Source organism: Zea mays, chromosome 9 (assembly GCF_902167145.1).
Source record: "Zea mays cultivar B73 chromosome 9, Zm-B73-REFERENCE-NAM-5.0, whole genome shotgun sequence".
NCBI lineage: Eukaryota > Viridiplantae > Streptophyta > Magnoliopsida > Poales > Poaceae > Zea > Zea mays.
Genome location: NC_050104.1, coordinates 104,380,410 through 104,396,984, shown reverse-complemented (window position 1 = coordinate 104,396,984; position 16,575 = coordinate 104,380,410). Strand labels below are relative to the sequence as shown.

General features: G+C 45.3%; 1 protein-coding gene and 1 long non-coding RNA gene across 5 annotated transcripts; one reads left to right on the top strand and one right to left on the bottom strand.

Moving 5' to 3' along the window:
* Positions 1-277: 277 nt before the first annotated feature.
* On the bottom strand, positions 278-1,097 carry LOC103638771 (uncharacterized). The gene is made up of 2 exons (XR_002264964.1): positions 1,007-1,097; positions 278-822 (listed from the first exon to the last, which is right to left on the bottom strand). It is a non-coding gene; the product is annotated as an uncharacterized lncRNA (long non-coding RNA).
* On the top strand, positions 1,020-13,220 carry LOC103638772 (cellulose synthase A catalytic subunit 5 [UDP-forming]). 4 transcript variants are annotated; one of them, XM_008661588.4, is made up of 14 exons: positions 1,020-1,639; positions 2,157-2,355; positions 2,442-2,638; positions 2,719-2,794; positions 2,880-3,054; positions 3,644-3,910; positions 3,994-4,339; positions 4,893-5,030; positions 10,550-10,675; positions 10,782-10,994; positions 11,088-11,349; positions 11,439-11,626; positions 11,778-12,128; positions 12,237-13,153. In XM_008661588.4, exons 1-14 carry the CDS (start codon positions 1,559-1,561, stop codon positions 12,819-12,821), a joined length of 3,204 nt encoding a protein of 1,067 aa, XP_008659810.1. In that variant the 5' UTR covers positions 1,020-1,558; the 3' UTR covers positions 12,822-13,153. The 4 variants fall into 4 exon arrangements, with proteins under 4 accessions (XP_008659810.1, XP_008659811.1, XP_008659812.1 ...); XM_008661589.4 differs by having other exon boundaries at positions 1,022-1,639; positions 2,446-2,638; XM_008661590.4 differs by having other exon boundaries at positions 1,042-1,639; positions 12,286-13,220.
* The last annotated feature ends 3,355 nt before the right edge of the window (positions 13,221-16,575 follow it).

The window sequence follows — 16,575 nt, the reverse complement described above, 5'->3', positions numbered from 1 at the left end:
TAAATTATTAATTAGACTGTTTATATATCTTTTATCTAATTTTAACAGCTAATTATTAGCTTAAGCGAATTCAAACACCGCTCTGTGGCAGTTGAATGTTGTCAAATTAGCTGAAAATGGCCAGAGGTCGGCTGGGTCTCACCTAGTCACCTGTCGCCTGTCCCGAGCCAATTGTATATTTAGGACTCTAAATATAGTGTTTCGCAATATTGCTATCCAAAAGATTTACTTCGCAAAAAAAAAGACTATAAATATGTTCTAATTGATTATACTACCATTTACTATATAATCTTCCTTTTATTACTTCTTTCCCTGTATTTTGTACCTAAGGAGACCAAATTATCTTGTGTGCGCGTTCTGTCTCCACGCCGCCATGGACGACTGGCCACCGTCTTGGCCACGACCACCCTATACCCTGTCCAGGCCCTCAGGCTCACCCCTGCTGCACTGTCCGTCGGGCTTCCATCGAGCTCGGCCCTGTGCGCGCTGGCCAAGGCCGCGCCGACCGCCACTTTAGGCGAGATCGCGTTGGGCGATGTAATGCTGGACAGTGGCGCCTCGTCCGCATCATAAGCCCAGCCCAGGGACACGCCGGCCATGGAAGTTGTATCATCGTCCCGGTGTTTCATGAGTATTACGTGAACATTAAGAGTTGTTTGCATCCTGCAAGTTACAAATACCAGCTTTTTAGTTCCTACGCATACAAGCTGCAACTTGCAAATACTAGCTTCCTGGTGTTGCAATTGGCTTCCTGTTGGCCAGCTGCCAGCTGTTGATCCTATTGAGCGCGAGAGCGCAGACGAGTAGTAAGTTCAGTTGTGCCTATAATTTCATACGGGTAAAAATAGCTAATCAGGGACAAAATACATGAAATTAGATTAGAAAAGCAAGACAATACTCTAAATGGTAGTATAATTAAGTAGAAGATGTTTGTAATCCTTTTTTGCGACGTAAATCTTTCGGATGACAATATTGCAAAGCGCTATGTTTAGAGTCCCAAATATACATTTATCTCGGCTGTCCCTCCGTCGCAATTGCAATGGCGCCGTCGTACCCCTTCTCGCCGCTCGCCCACGGCCCACTCCACACACCCGAGTGTCCCTTCGCCGAGTGCCGACCGAGGGTCTCCCCGTTGTCGCCGATCCAGAGAGAGAGAGAGAGAGAGAGAGAGTTGTAGAGGCGGACAGGCGGCCCACGGCCAAGCCTGGGGGAGGACCTCCATTGTTGCCGCATTGGCGTATTGTGTCTGGTTATCAGACTGAGACGACAGCGTGTGCTTTCATTTATCAGGCTGACGCGAGGCACCGAGAGTCCGAGACCGCGCGATGGTGGCGCAGGCAGACGCGGGGGAGACGGGTGGCGTAGGTGCCGATGGACGCGGACGTCGTAACAGGGAGAGTGAGCGTGGGAAGGAGAGGTGGAGTGTACCCTGTGATGCGCGTGCGGCGGTGCGGGTCTCACGGGGGAGGGGTTCTAATTTGGGGTTGGGGCGAAGATGGGGGGATCTTGGTTGGTTGCGCAGTGTACCGCGGCGTAGAGGCGGAGGCGCATCGGACGGATGGACGCTGGAGGGCTCGGCTTCCTCGTCGCGGGCTCCCGGCGCGAGTTCGTCGTCCTCAACGTCGACGATTTCTCCAAGGTAAGCCGCCGGACGTCGAACCGATCAACTTTTCCCCATTCTGTCTTCTTTCCAGCCTAAACGGATTGCGGGATGTTGCCAATTTTGAATACTAAATTTCCATCACTTTTACACGAAAACATATAAACCAAGTTTTGTGGATATTTTTATCTTCGTTTTCGTCTTGTTTTGGTGTTAAATTTGGCATACTATTTCCTGTTTGGACGGTGATTTTTTTGCTTATGTTTTGGTTTGGTGGGTTTAGTTGTTTGTACTATTGTTGGAAGAAATGTTAGGGAGTGAAAGAAATGGAGAAGCATTGTACTATAGTTGGAGGAAACCCTCGGGGTGAAATAAATGGAACGGCAGGGTTGTTTCACTGCATATCATGTTGGTCTACTATCACTTTTGTTACTTGAGCATGTTAGTGTGTGGGCTCTTGCTTGGTTGCATATGGATGGCTAACAAACAATATTTCTTATCAAACTTTCCTTGCATTCTCACTGTTACTTCTATTTGTGTTGACATCATATTGCAGCAAGGATCTTCACAGGGCTGTCCAGACTATATTTGTCAGATATGTGGAGATGACATTGACATACTCCAGGAAGAAAATGAGTATTTCGTCGCATGTAATGATTGTGCTTTTCCTGTTTGCCGCACTTGCTATGAGTACGAGCGTCAGGAGGGCACACAAGTATGCCCTCGGTGCAAGACCCGGTACAAACGCCACAAAGGTACGACTTTTGTTCCTTGAGCTTGTGTGAGTTTGTCAGCTTTGTTATATCCAAAATGAGAAATTAAAGAGTATTCCATCTGTTAGGTAGTCCTCGAGTCCATGGGGATGAGGAAGAAGAAGGTTCTGATGACATTGAGAGTGAGTTTGCTTCCAGTATAGCTGGACGATCAAATATAGTGCATCCATACCGTGTCTCTGTGGCAGAAAGCTCCATCAACTCATGGGACATTGATAGTGTCAGTATCACCAACAGTGGAGCTAGTGTCCATTTTTATGAAGAGGTAATGAACTTTGAAATCCCAATCTCTCTGCCACTCACTCTAGTAGGACTGGTGATAAGGTCACATGTTTGTTTTTGCAGCATGTTGGAACTCCAACAAATCATCATGCTCTTGTTGTTCACCCTAACACCGGAGAAATTATGCGATATAATCCCTGTAAGTTTCCCTTTCCAATAGCCTTAATTTATTTTTCTTATGCTACTGCTCCATAGCTTACCATTTGGTTTTGCTGTTGTTTTAGTGCAAACAAGACCAATAAATCCCAATAGAGACCTAGCATTGTATGGCTATGGATCAGTTGCCTGGAAGAACAGAGTTGAGTGGAAAACAAAACAACAGAATAAAATGCAAAAGGTCTCATCTGATGGTGAAGGATCTGATTTAAATGATTTTGACAGCGACTGCGATATTCCCAGGTGAGCATTATATTGTATCAGTAGTATCAGCACATGCAAAAGTTTTAGATAGTGTGTGTTCCTATATGTATCCCTAAATGGGCCGGCACCCACTAGGTTTCACATTCCCAACCTCTGATACCATGAAAGAGTGGGATGCTTAATGTATTGCATAGAGGAAGGGTACATATATATAGGAACATTGGTGCCAGCCCACCTAGGGAAACCCTAACCCTAATGGGCCGGCAGCCCAACATTGGTGCCAGCCCACCTACAGATACATATAGGAACACACACTGTCTAACAGAAAGATTAAAAGAATACCTCGTGCAATTGATTATGCAAAAATGTCGTGGTAGTTTTCTCAAGAAATTTTCTGCTTTGGACCTTGTAAGGGCATAATTTGCCTACCCAAAGTCCTATTGGTAGTCATCATGCTTTCACCTAGAGGAAATTTTAGAATTAAGCCATAAATCAGTTTGGTGCCTTTTGTCAGACCTTCTGGAATCAATAGAAATATTAGCTTAAATGTTTTCTTCAATCCTGCATCTTTTGGTTCGTATAAAGCAAGTACTTGCTTTCTCACTGACAAGTGTCTCATACATTCTAGGTGTGCTGAAAGTAAGCAGCAACTATCAAGGAAGGTGCCTATTCCATCTAGCAAAATAAATCCTTACAGGATCGTAATCAGTTTGCGGCTAGCCATTCTTGGCTTATTTTTCCACTATCGGATTCTGAATCCTGTACATGATGCTCACTGGTTGTGGTTGACTTCAGTTATTTGTGAAATTTGGTTCGCCTTTTCATGGATTTTAGACCAATTTCCCAAGTGGCACCCAATACAGAGAGAAACATACTTAGATCGATTATCATTAAGGTAAAGTTATCTATCTAAACTAAATATAGGCATAGAATCAATTACATATTATTCTATAATTTGTGAAAGTTTTCCTCCCTTAGGTACGAGAAGGAAGGAAAACCACCAGAACTTGCTCGGATCGATGTATTTGTCAGTACAGTTGATCCAATGAAGGAGCCTCCTTTAATTATTGCAAACACAGTTTTGTCCATACTGGCTGTGGATTATCCTGTTGATAAAGTTTGCTGCTATGTGTCGGATGATGGTGCTGCAATGCTTACTTTTGAAGCACTTACAGAAACATGTCTATTTGCACGAAAATGGGTTCCCTTCTGTAAGAAACACAAAATCGAGCCTCGGGCTCCTGAATGGTATTTTGCTCAGAAAATTGACTATCTAAGAGAAAAGGTTCACCCAGAGTTTGTTCGAGAACGACGTGCAATGAAGGTTAGTTCATATGATAGACTAGGAAGTGTGACTATTTGGACTTTGTTAATAGGTTTTTTGTTTGTTCATGACTCACTAGACCATAGTCACAAAGTTCCCGGATCGATAGGGTCAAGGAACGTGGTACGCTACCTGCGAGAGGTTTTTACATGGTGATAACGAAAATGACCCCGCATTTCCGGGTCAGGGACGACGTTTCCGGGTCGAGGGTCGCTATCACTGTACCCGTTTCTTGTGACTATGCACTAGACCTTTGGTAAAATGAAAGTATACTTAACATCATGCACATCTTTGGTACTGTATGCTAGTAATGAGGGAGGAAATGAGATTTGCAAGAGTAACAACATTAAATGATGCAATTTTTCTTTCACATTCTCTGTTGTACTACTAACAATGATGCAGTATCTGTACAAGCATGCTTGCATGCCTAAGTGCCTGCTTACAAGATTGTTTTTGCATTCTGATCTCAGCTTGGTTTATACACATTATACTTGTTGATGTTTGTTTGCAGCTATTTAGACTATTTTTAACCTACATTTTGGTTTTCATACAGAGAGAATACGAAGAATTTAAGGTTCGCATAAACACAGTAGTTGCTAATTCATGCAAAGTTCCCGAGGGAGGATGGTCCCTACCAGAAGGAGCTCCATGGCATGGAAATAATGTTCGAGACCATGCCGGAATGGTCCAGGTTGGGTGCTTTATTTGTCTCTAAAAGCCAGTTTTTCAATACTGCATTAACTTTTTTTATTGCTTGATGCGCTTAGTTGTGCTTTTTTTTTCTCGAACACGCAGGAGAGCTGCGCATCAATATATTAAGAAGAAAAGGGGAAAAATACCCCGAAACAGATAGACACACATACACACACAAACACACACACACACACCGAACCCACCTAGCCAGAAATAACAGCTGGAACAGGGGCAGGGACAGAGCGTTTGTCAGCTGACAAACACCCCAACTAAAACAGAGAAAAAAACTAAACCACCCGTCTTTGAGCTAGGAGGTAAGAAAAACCCTTAGCCCCAGCCAAAGACCACAAGAAAGCTTCCTCCCTGGCCAACCGAACGACCCCCACCAAATTTGGATGGGAGCCATTGAAGACAACACCATTTCTATGTTTCCACAACATCCACGCGCCTAAAGCAACCAAGGAGTCAAAGCCCTTTTTACTCATTCCACCCAACCGAGCACTATTGAAGCACCACCAATGATCAAAATCATCAATATCCTGTCCTGGAAGGAAGTCCTGCAAACCAAAAGGCCTTAGCAGCTCAAACCAGAAATGTCGCGCAAAGGAGCAGCCCACCAGCAGATGGTTGATAGTCTCTTCATGCTGATCACAGAGCGGGCAAAGAAGCGACTGAGTCAATCCTCGTTTAGCCAATCTATCTGCTGTCCAACATTTGTTGTGAGCCACAAGCCATAGAAAAAACCGACATTTGCCAGGGGCCCAAGTCTTCCAAATTCGATCAGCCTGCTTGAAAAACACCGAGCCATGGAACATAGCACTGTAAGCGGATTTTGAAGAATAATCCCCAGAACTAGAAAACCTCCAAACATGACGATCTTGCACATTGGGCTGCAGCAAGGTTCCTTCCAAAATCTCAGCCAAATCCAAAAACTGCACCCAGAAAGCATAGGAAAGAGCTCCCTGAACATCTTGAACCCACCTCAAATTAGTCAAGGCATCCTTCACCAATCTACTTTTGGTAACCTTTCTAGGAATAGAGGCAAACACAGCCGGGGCAATCTCTTGGATGCAGTGCCCATGCAGCCATTTATCAGTCCAAAAAAGCGTGTTTAATCCATTTCCAATTACAGTGTACACAGCAGAATTGAAAAAGCACACCACTTCCTTTGTGAAATGAAGCGGAAACGCAGCCCACGGCCTCCCTGGATCTGATTTCTGCAACCAAAGCCACCTGACTCTAAGGGCCCAACCAAACAGTTTTAAATCAAAAAGACCAAGACCACCCAATTCTTTAGGACGAGTGACTTTACTCCAAGCCAAGGAACAGTGCCCTCCCTTGATTTCTTTCCTGCCTTTCCAAAGGAAAGCTCTCCTTAATCTGTCAATTGCCTTGATTGCCCAAGCAGGGAGATCCAGGGCCATAGCCAAATACACAAATCTGGAAGTCATAACCGACTGAATATAAACAGCCCGACCAGCCTTGGTCATAAGCACCGCCTTCCAACCAGGGAGCATGACTGCAATACGATCAATGGTAGATTGCAATTGAGGCCTAGATAGACGTTTTAAGGATAACGGAAGCCCAAGATATTTGCATGGGAATTTAGACAACTGGCAAGGTAAAGATGCCTGCACTGAAGCCAGAACTTCCTCATCACAATGAATTGGGAAAACATTACTCTTCTGAATGTTGGTCTTCAGACCCGAGGCTTCACCAAAAAGATGTAAAATCCCCTTAAATACCTCAATATCAACCACATCCGGCCGAAGGAAAACAACCACATCATCCGCATATAAAGAGATCCGGTGGTGAAGGAATCTCGAAGAAAGGGGCTGGAGGACCCCTACCGTAGAGGCACGCTGCACCATCATATTAAGAACATCCATAACCAAGACGAAAAGCATAGGAGACAATGGGTCCCCCTGACGCAAACCCCGCCGATGATAAATGACTTCTCCCGGGCATCCGTTAAGCAAAATTTGAGTCGAGGAAGAGGACAACAAGCCGCAAACGACGTTGCACCAGATCTGCCCAAAACCCAGCTTGATGAGGACTTCAATTAAAAAAGCCCAGGAAACACTATCAAAAGCCTTAGAAATGTCCAGTTTGACCATGACACGGGGCTGTTTTTGTTGCTGCAAAAAACGGGCAGTGTGCTGTACCAGCATAAAATTATCTTGAATAAACCTTTTCTTGATGAAAGCAGATTGATTAGGCGAGACAATATGCTGCAGCTTACAAGCCAACCTATTAGCCATAAGTTTAGACACCAGCTTAGCAAAACTATGAATGAGACTGATAGGTCTAAAATCTTTGACCTTGTCGGCCCCTTCCAATTTTGGAATGAGGGTGATGTAAGCAGAGTTCAGGCAATTCATGTTGGCAAACTTTCTGGCCCATACACAGGAAATTGCAGCCATGACATCAATCTTGATTATGGACCAGCAGACCTTGTAAAAACGACCTGTGAACCCGTCTGGCCCTGGCGCCTTATCCAGAGGAAGACTAATGATTGTATTCCAGACCTCATCCGCCGAGAAAGGGCTGTCAAGAGCTTCTAAATCAAACGTGGGAACTCCAAGCTGTTCCAAATCAACCGCAGCCCCTCTATTAATTGCAGAACCAAGCAGATTCAAATAGAAATCCGTGAACAAGTCCGCCTTCTCCTCCTGGGTAGTGAAAACCATTCCATCCTCTGAGACAATTCTAGGGATGAAGCTCTTAGCTTTGCGATACCTTGCATGAGAGTGAAATAAAGCACTATTTGCATCCCCATCCTTCAGCCAACAATCCGAGATCGCATCCGAACCAATGAGCGCCATAGAGACGCAAGAGCAAGACTGTGCTGTTTTAGATTATTACGCAACCAAAATTCTTCGTGAGAAAGACTTCTACTTTCCTGAGCAATGTCGAGTTGGTGGAGCAGCTCCTTGGCGAGACCAAGCTGTGATCTAATATGACCAACCTTTTTCTCGCCCCAACCTTGAAGAGCTTTAGCTGTGGCCTTGAGCTTCTTGGAGAGAGTGAGCAACGGACAATGACTAGCAGGGACAGCAGCCCATGCATCCTCAACAGCTACCAGAAACCCATCTAATTTTGTCCAAAAAGCTTCAAAATGAAACCGTGGCTTTCCATGCACAATATCCTTAAGCCCCAGAAGAAGCGGGCAATGGTCTGAATCGAAAGAGGCCGAACTTTGCAGCAGGGCCCAAGGAAACTGATCATCCCAATCCAAGGAGCAGAAAACACGGTCCAGTTTGACAAGAGTTGGATTATGCTGCCCATTCGACCAGGTGAACTTACGCCCAACCAAAGGCAACTCCTTAAGAGCCAAGTCATCAATCCATCTCCGAAAATTATGCATCATTGGCCTATCCAGATTGGAGTTATTCTTATCCTCATCTTTATAAACTAAATTAAAATCCCCAAGGACCAACCAGGGGCCAGAGCAGGAAGCACGAATATCTCTCAATTCTTGAAGAAAGGCAATTTTGTCCTGGTTGAGCTGGGGACCATACACACAAGTCAGCCACCACTCCACATCATCAACAGGATGAAAAAGAATTGACACTGAATGATCATCCACTCTAGAAACACCAGCCCAGTTTATATGATCTTTCCAAGCAACCAAAATGCCACCACTAGCACCAATCGAAGGGCGAAAGACAAAGTTGGCAAAATCTGGTCCAAGCATCCGGATAACCAAAAAACGAGAAATATCCTGCATTTTAGTTTCCTGTAAACAAACCACATCCACTCCAGATGAAACGACCTCAGCCCTTACAGCATCCTGGCGAGCCGAGGCATTAAGCCCCCTAACATTCCATATGAGAATTTTTGACGGATCCATAAAATACTAGCTTAAGACGTCCAACCAAACCGCAACCCAAGGAAGAGAAACCTTCCTCAAAGAGTAGCCTCCACAACCAACGTCTCTTCAGGTAGAGACCACCCGAAGAGAGAGGCAAGGGCTTGGATCTGCACCTGGGATAGAGAATTGCTGAAAATGCTACTATATTCCTCCAGCGCCTCATGACTCAGAGAATCCCCATCATGGATCACTCCCAGTGTCTTCATAATGGTCTTCTTGCTTTTCTTGAAAGAGGAAAGGCGTTGGTGACACTCAACCCCGACGCCAGCAACACGCCTGCTGCGCCTAGGAGTAGCCACCCGCCCCCCAGGCAGTTTTTTCTTTCTAAGGGGGTTGGGGGCAGGGTTCTCCAACACAGCATCGACCTCTTTGGTAATACTGGACAAGAACTCGGACACCCTTGAGGTTGAAACATCAACAGCAGAAGCCGGTGATTGAGACGGAGAGCTCCCCAAGGCTGTTTCCTCAACCCTCCTCGCTCCTCGGCGACGCCGAAAGTAAACTTGAATAGGTTTTGGGCGGAGGAGCAAGGGAGGGGAGGTGGCAGCCACAGGGGACTCCCTGGGAAGCAACACCTCGCAGTCAGCCACAGAGCCCAGATTTCCAGCCAGAGCACAAACCTGCTGACAGCCAATCTGATTGTGATCTTCAAGACATCCGTTCAATTGCCCATTGCCAGGACCAATAAGCACAGAAATCTGCCCACCCCCCTGCTGACTTCCAAACTGACAGAGTTCCTCAGGACACTCAATCAACTGCCCACTGCCAGGGCACTCATGCACAGAGAACTGTCCACCCCCTTGCAAGCTGGAGCACTCGGCAGAGACAGCGCAGGAAGAAACCACAGGACCGTGACTCTGGATCTGGGCATCAACATCAACTTCTCTGAACTCCACGTTGCTGAATTCCACCAGCACAGCCTCATCGGTTAAGACCTTAGAACAATCATTCGTTTGATCCCCATTACCTGCTCTTGGGCCAATCCGGTCGTGAACTGAACGACGCTCCGAACGCTGACCCCTAACATGATGCCCCTGAGCAAACTCATGGGAAGGCGAGATGAGACGCCTTCTACGCGGAGAGTGATCTTCATCATCAGGATCCTCAGAGCGAAGAACTGGATCGGAGCCATCCTGCCGGAGAGTGATCGAGACCGCAATATTCACAGTGTAAACCAGCACACGTTTTCCTGCAGGATCACCCTCAACAGCAAAAGGAGGTTCTACAATCCAAAGCTCTTTAGAAGAAGGAATAGCAGAAGGGTCCAAACACCACGCGGAGCAGCGGAAAACGGCCACATCCTTCAGGTTCAAAGTATCAGGATGGACATGGTGTATCCACGCAAAAGGATTTAGCAAATGATCCACAGTGCTTGTCTCCCAAGCATGTATAGGGATTCCTTGGATCTCAAGATTGATCAACACCGGGAGTAAGGCGCCCTTGGACTCCATGAGACGAGACCATTTCTTACACACCACAGAAAAAGACCCAGCTCTGAGAGTAGCCCATCTGCCAACTTTTTGTTTGTCAAACTTTGTTGAACCTTGAATTTCCATAGAAAAAGTACTATGCAAAATGTGATCCATGCTGTTTTGTTTTATATTTTTGAATTGGTCTTCTTATATCTCTTGTGATTTCACCAGGTCATCACTGGTAATGATTGTGTCATGGATGATGCTGGAAATAAGCTGCCTTGGTTGGTCTATGTTTCACGTGAGAAAAGGCCTGGACATGATCATCATAAAAAAGCCGGTGCCTTGAATGCATTGGTAATCTATAGTGTTCCATCCATGTCTTTTTCTTTTTGTAAGACCACTCATATGAAGCTTGTGACATCAGCCACTTCCTCCAAGTAACAATCTATTTTTTATTTAGCTGCGAACTTCAGCAATTCTCTCCAACGCACCTTTTGTACTGAATGTGGATTGTGACCACTATATGAACAATAGCAAAGCGCTACGGGAGGCAATGTGTTTTCTGATGGACCCAGTGTTGGGAGAGAAGATTTGTTATGTTCAATTTCCGCAGAGATTTGATGGCATTGATCAACACGATAGATATTCAAACCACAATGTTGTGTTTTTTGATGTATGTATGGCATGAATTCATTCTAACTTTATCTGAAAGACATTGAAGATAGTATTCTGAACAAGTTTCTGCATTATCTACTTCTCTTTGCAGATTAACATGAAAGGTCTTGATGGGATCCAAGGACCAATATATGTTGGGACTGGTTGTGTTTTCAGAAGACATGCTTTGTATGGTTATGATGCCCCAACTGCAACAAAACCTCCTAGCAAGACATGTAACTGCTGGCCAAAGTCATGCTGCTTGTGTTGTGGATCGAAAAGAAAATGTTCCAAAGCTAAGAAAAAACAAGAACACCAAAAGAAAGTGAAATGCAGGAATGCGTCCAAGCAAGTGCATGCTCTCGAAGTAGCTGGTGAGTTTGGTTCCGTTGCTCTTTTCTTTTCTTTTTTATGTTCTCCAAAGTAATTATGGAGCCCGATCTGCATATCTCAAAATAAATAGGAAGAGAAACTGCACCTCCTGTGCCTCGAGAAAAGTTTGAGAAGAGATTTGGGCAGTCAGATGCATTTTTGGCTTCAACATTGCAAGATAATGGTGAAGGTTGTCACTTCGACATGCTCAAAAGCCTTGATGATTGCATCCATGTGCTAAGTTGTGGGTACGAGAATAAGACACAATGGGGGAAAGAGGTAACTTTGGCCCATCATGTCTTTGTTTTTCCTTCTCCCATGTAGTTTCCAGATCAGGCTCTTCAAACTGTGTTTGTGCCCTTGAAATAAATTGAAAAACTGCAACCTAGCATCCAAGAATACTTTTAGCTAACTCGATGAAAATATCTAGGTTGGTTGGATTTATGGATCTGTCACTGAGGATATCCTCACGGGCTTCAAGATGCACTGCCATGGTTGGCGATCTGTGTACTGCATGCCCAAGAGACCAGCATTCAAAGGATCTGCACCTATCAATCTCACTGATCGTCTCCATCAAGTTCTAAGATGGGCACTTGGCTCTGTGGAGATCTTCCTTAGCAAGCACTGCCCAATATGGTACGGGTATCGATGTGGTCTGAAACCATTGGAGAGGTTGTCATATATCAACTGTGTCATCTATCCATGGACATCAATCCCGCTGCTAATCTACTGCGCCCTGCCAGCGTTTTGCCTGTTATCAGGGAAGTTTATGGTGCCTGAGGTACTTTTACGAAACCCTAGTACCTCTCTACACTGCTCTCTCTGCTTGTAGGGCTTTGTTTATAGATTATAGATGATGATACATATCTCTCCTTTCCTTTTTTTACAGATGAATGTCTATTCGAGCATATTGTTCATAGCTCTATTTGTCTCCATAGCAGCTACCAGCATCCTAGAGATGCAGTGGGGAGGAGTCGGAATCGACGATTGGTGGAGAAACGAGCAGTTCTGGGTCATTGGCGGTGTCTCCTCGCACCTCTTTGCGCTGTGCCAGGGGCTCCTCAAGGTTCTCGGTGGCGTGAGTACCAAGTTCAGGGTGACTCTGAAGGGAGGCGGCACGGACGAGTTCTCAGAGCTGTACGAGTTCAAGTGGACCTGGCTACTGGTCCCTCCGATGACACTGCTCCTGCTAAACGTCGTCGCGGTCTTGGCCGGCGTGTCCAAGGCGGTGACGGACGGGTACGAAGCCTGGGGCCCGCTGCTCGGCAAGCTGTTCTTCTCCTTCTGGGTCGTCCTCCACCTCCACCCGTTCCTCAAGGGCGTGATCGGCAGGCAGGACAGGGTGCCGACCGTTGTCGTTGTGCTGTCAATGCTACTGGCATCCATACTCTCTCTGTTGTGGGTCCGGGTGAGCCCCTTCGCCACCAAGTTCGATGGACCTGTTCTGGAGGTCTGTGGCTTGGATTGTGAGTGAGGGAGGTAGGAGAAGATACAGCTTCTTTGCTTAGGGAATAGGTTTTGAGTTACCCCAGTGCTAGAGTAGTGAGAGGGTTCTATTCTTTCGTTAGCTATTCAACGTTTTCTATCTGATTAGCGTAGGTTTTAGTGAAGCGGTGTTTTATGTTTATGAGCAGGAGGGAAATAGAGAATGGAGAAGATGGTAGTGCTGCTGCTGACTGTTGTAGATATTGAGACAGGCACAATAGAGAATAGAGTGACACTTGGTATGGCCATAAATCGCTACTTTTTCCACTAGAGCGAATAGCATTCTCCGTGTACATCTGTTGAGAGAACTGTGCTTTTTCACTTGCACCATTTCAAACTTCGAATGTGGCCGTGCTTCTTCGATCGAAATTTGGGGGAACTTGGTATCGATCTTAGTACATTTTGTTTTTTGTGAGGGCAGTCCTAGTGCTTGGGGTCAAGAGTTTCAAGTATAAAGTGTCAGCTTGGCCGTCTCTAGTTTCTTCATATGTTGCTGTTGTGGTCTTTTCTTGCCGGTTTGCTCCGACAACTGTTCTGTTTTCTTATGTGTTCCGATTTTGCATATTGTGTTAGTTGAACCATACTTGCAGCTGTCGTGTGTTCCAGGAAGTCAGGATTTGTGTTCCAGGAAGGATTGGTAGTCTGAATTCCCATGGTAATTGCGATTGCTAAGGCCAGCTGTGGTGGATGGCACGGCTCTCCATCACTGACGAACGCCATGCCAAGCAAGAACATGAGCATCATAGGGCTCTGTGTTGTTTGTGGCGATGGCTTGTGAAATCTCGCTTGGCGCAGGGACCTTGTGGGTCCTAAAGTTAGCAGCTTGGGATGATCTTTCTCCCTTCTAATATTAGCAATGCAAGGGTTGGCGCAGGGACCTTGTGGGTCCTAAAGTTAGCAGCTTGGCGCAGGGACCTTCCACCCTTCTACAAGAACCTGATTCGTTTCGCTGGAACTTGATTCAGAATGAAATATTCTCGGGGGTACGTTTGGATCCCTTCATTTTAAAGGAATTAAAATTCACTCAATAAAATAACTTATTTAGTTTGGAATTTGACATTCCACCACTTTCCGAAGTTTAGATATAAGACTATCTCAAATTTATGGGGTAGAGGATGAGAAATTATTTTATGCATTAGTAGAATTTGTTTCTATTATGTAACTTACATGATATTCTTCGTCTCACTCGTTTATAGTAAAAATGTAGCACATAAATATCTCTGACATCTTGCTAATAATAGTATACAAATATATTTTACATAAAACTGAATTAGCTTAATTGATATATGTCAAAATTATTATTATTAGAATGGAATTCAATTCTAATGATTCAAACTGGTTGTCGGTGAAATCGCTCTATCATGCTCTTATTCGGGTGGAAGGTACTAACTTAAACAAAAACTTATGGAAGATTAAAGCACCTTTACAAAATAAGGTCTTTCTATGGTACTACATCCATCTTTTTTTATTTGACGCTAAATAGTGAAAAAATTGAATTACAATAGGTCAAATCAAAAAAAATGGAGGGAGTATATTTGCAAGGATGTGAAACACCTTTACAAAAATAAGGTCTTTCTATGGTATATTTGCAAGGATGTCCTACTCACGAAGGACAATTTAATTTAAAAACAATTGGAAAGGTTTGATGTTGGGTTGCTTCTGTCATAAGGAAGAGACTATCACACATTTCTTCTTTGAGTGTTGTTTTGCTAGAACAATTTGGTCTTTCTTTGGGTATGCTTCAAATCTCCTCAAGCTAGTTAATGCTTCCCATATATTTGGATCATGACTTCACGGAATTCCTAACACCTAGAAACTGCTCGTTCTTCTTAGAGCGACAACTTTGTGTTGGTTCCTTTGGCTTTGTAGTTAAAAAAATTGTTCTCCTTTCCAAGTTATCTTTGAAGTGGTTCATGAACTTGTTATGGAAGCTTTCGCTTGATGTTAGTTGTTGTCGGTACCCTGAAACTAGGGTATCCCTTACTACTGTATAAAGACGCAGTACCCGCGCGACTATCTTTAGTCGCGTGGTAAAAGTGTTGTATGTGGACCAGGCCATAACTCGCCCCAGCCTCGGGCGACTACTCTGGACCAACAACAGCGCCTGACCCCACCACATGGGCGGGTCCGGGGCCGCCACGTGTCCAGAGAGAGTGATATACTCCGAGGCGTCAACAGTGAGTTCGGACCCCTATGGGAAAGTGCCGGACCCCTGGATATACAGTCCGGACCTCCAAGATTGGTCCAGGACCCCCACGTGTACGGACCAGACCCCTAGAATGGGATCCGGACCCCCCGTATGGGACCCGGACCGCCCACAGTAGGGTCCCAAGGTTCCAGAACAGAACACACCCGGGCCTTAATCAGGGCCGGACGGGGGTCTGGTGCTGACACGTGTCCAGACCTGGTCTGGTGGGATCCGGATCTATCCGCATACACTCCTGCTCCCCGCTCACAGGCGGAGACCCGATGCTGCCACGTGGCATACTGCACGCGGCATAAGCCAACGAGCGGAACCTGGTATGACGCCTCTGGGCTACGCGCGCCTTCGCATTCATTATGGATAAGATGTGCGCCTGTCTATTCCGCTGACAGGCGGCATGCTCAGTCCACGATACGTGGGCCGTGCAGTTACTCACATGTTACCATAGCGAGGGCAATGACTCACCATTACTCTCGCGTTACCAAGAAAAGGGTAACGACCTATTAATACTGCATGGACTGCAGTCATTATGACTCCCGCTGATTACTCATGCGTTACTCTGTCAGCATTACTTATTCACATAATGTATTTCTTCCATTATGATCCTGGGCCCACATGTCGGGGCTCAGCATCCTTGTATGTGCCTACCTTAAACTATAAAAGGGAAGGCACACATCGTTACAAGGGACACGCTCAATCACACACTCAATACAACTTACACAAAGTGGAGGTAGGGTATTACGCTCCGGCGGCCTGAACCACTATAATCTCTCGTGTCCTATTGTGTTCATCCCGAATTCTCCAAACAGGCAATCACTTAGGCCCCCTCCTCATTTTAGGATTAGGGCGAGTGTATTCCGCCACCCGGCCGAAGGATTTTTCCCACCGACAGTTGCTATGATATGTTTTTCTAGACATATGGGTGTCGGTCTAGTCTTAGGCTTGTGGATCACTAGTGTGCGTTCGGAGTCTGATGGATGTTATTGGCTGTGTTTCCTATAAAACAGAAGCCGGAAGTACCCCTTTCAAGACTTTGCTTCAACTCATGGTAATGTTCTTGAAAGTTTAATACTATATCTTACTTTACAAAGAAAAAAATAACCCTTGCTGCGTGTAAGCAGGTGAAGGGAGCTGCTCACTCTCTGTTTTTCCTCGGCCACTGGTTTGGGAGTGGAGGAGTAGGCGTGTGCAGTTGAAGTGAGCAGGTCCGAATTTAAGCCTCTCCGTACTCTGCCTGCTGCACAGCGATTAATCACAGCGTGTGACATGTTACCGAACTCTTAGAACGCAATGGAAGTACAGCTCGCTCGCTCCGATCGCCGTCGTTCTAGCACGCTCGCTGAAGCATGTCATCATGTTCGTTAGTTGCTGTTAATGAAACGAAAGCCACCAGCTTTTCATTAACTAGCTTTTTGGAAAAGGGGAGTTGCTGCCGTTCATTGCATAGATGTTGCTTAGGACCTGTTTGAAACCACTCAGTTTTAAAAAAAACTAGTTTATAAAAACTAAGTTGGTTTCAAACATACTTATTTATGTCTCA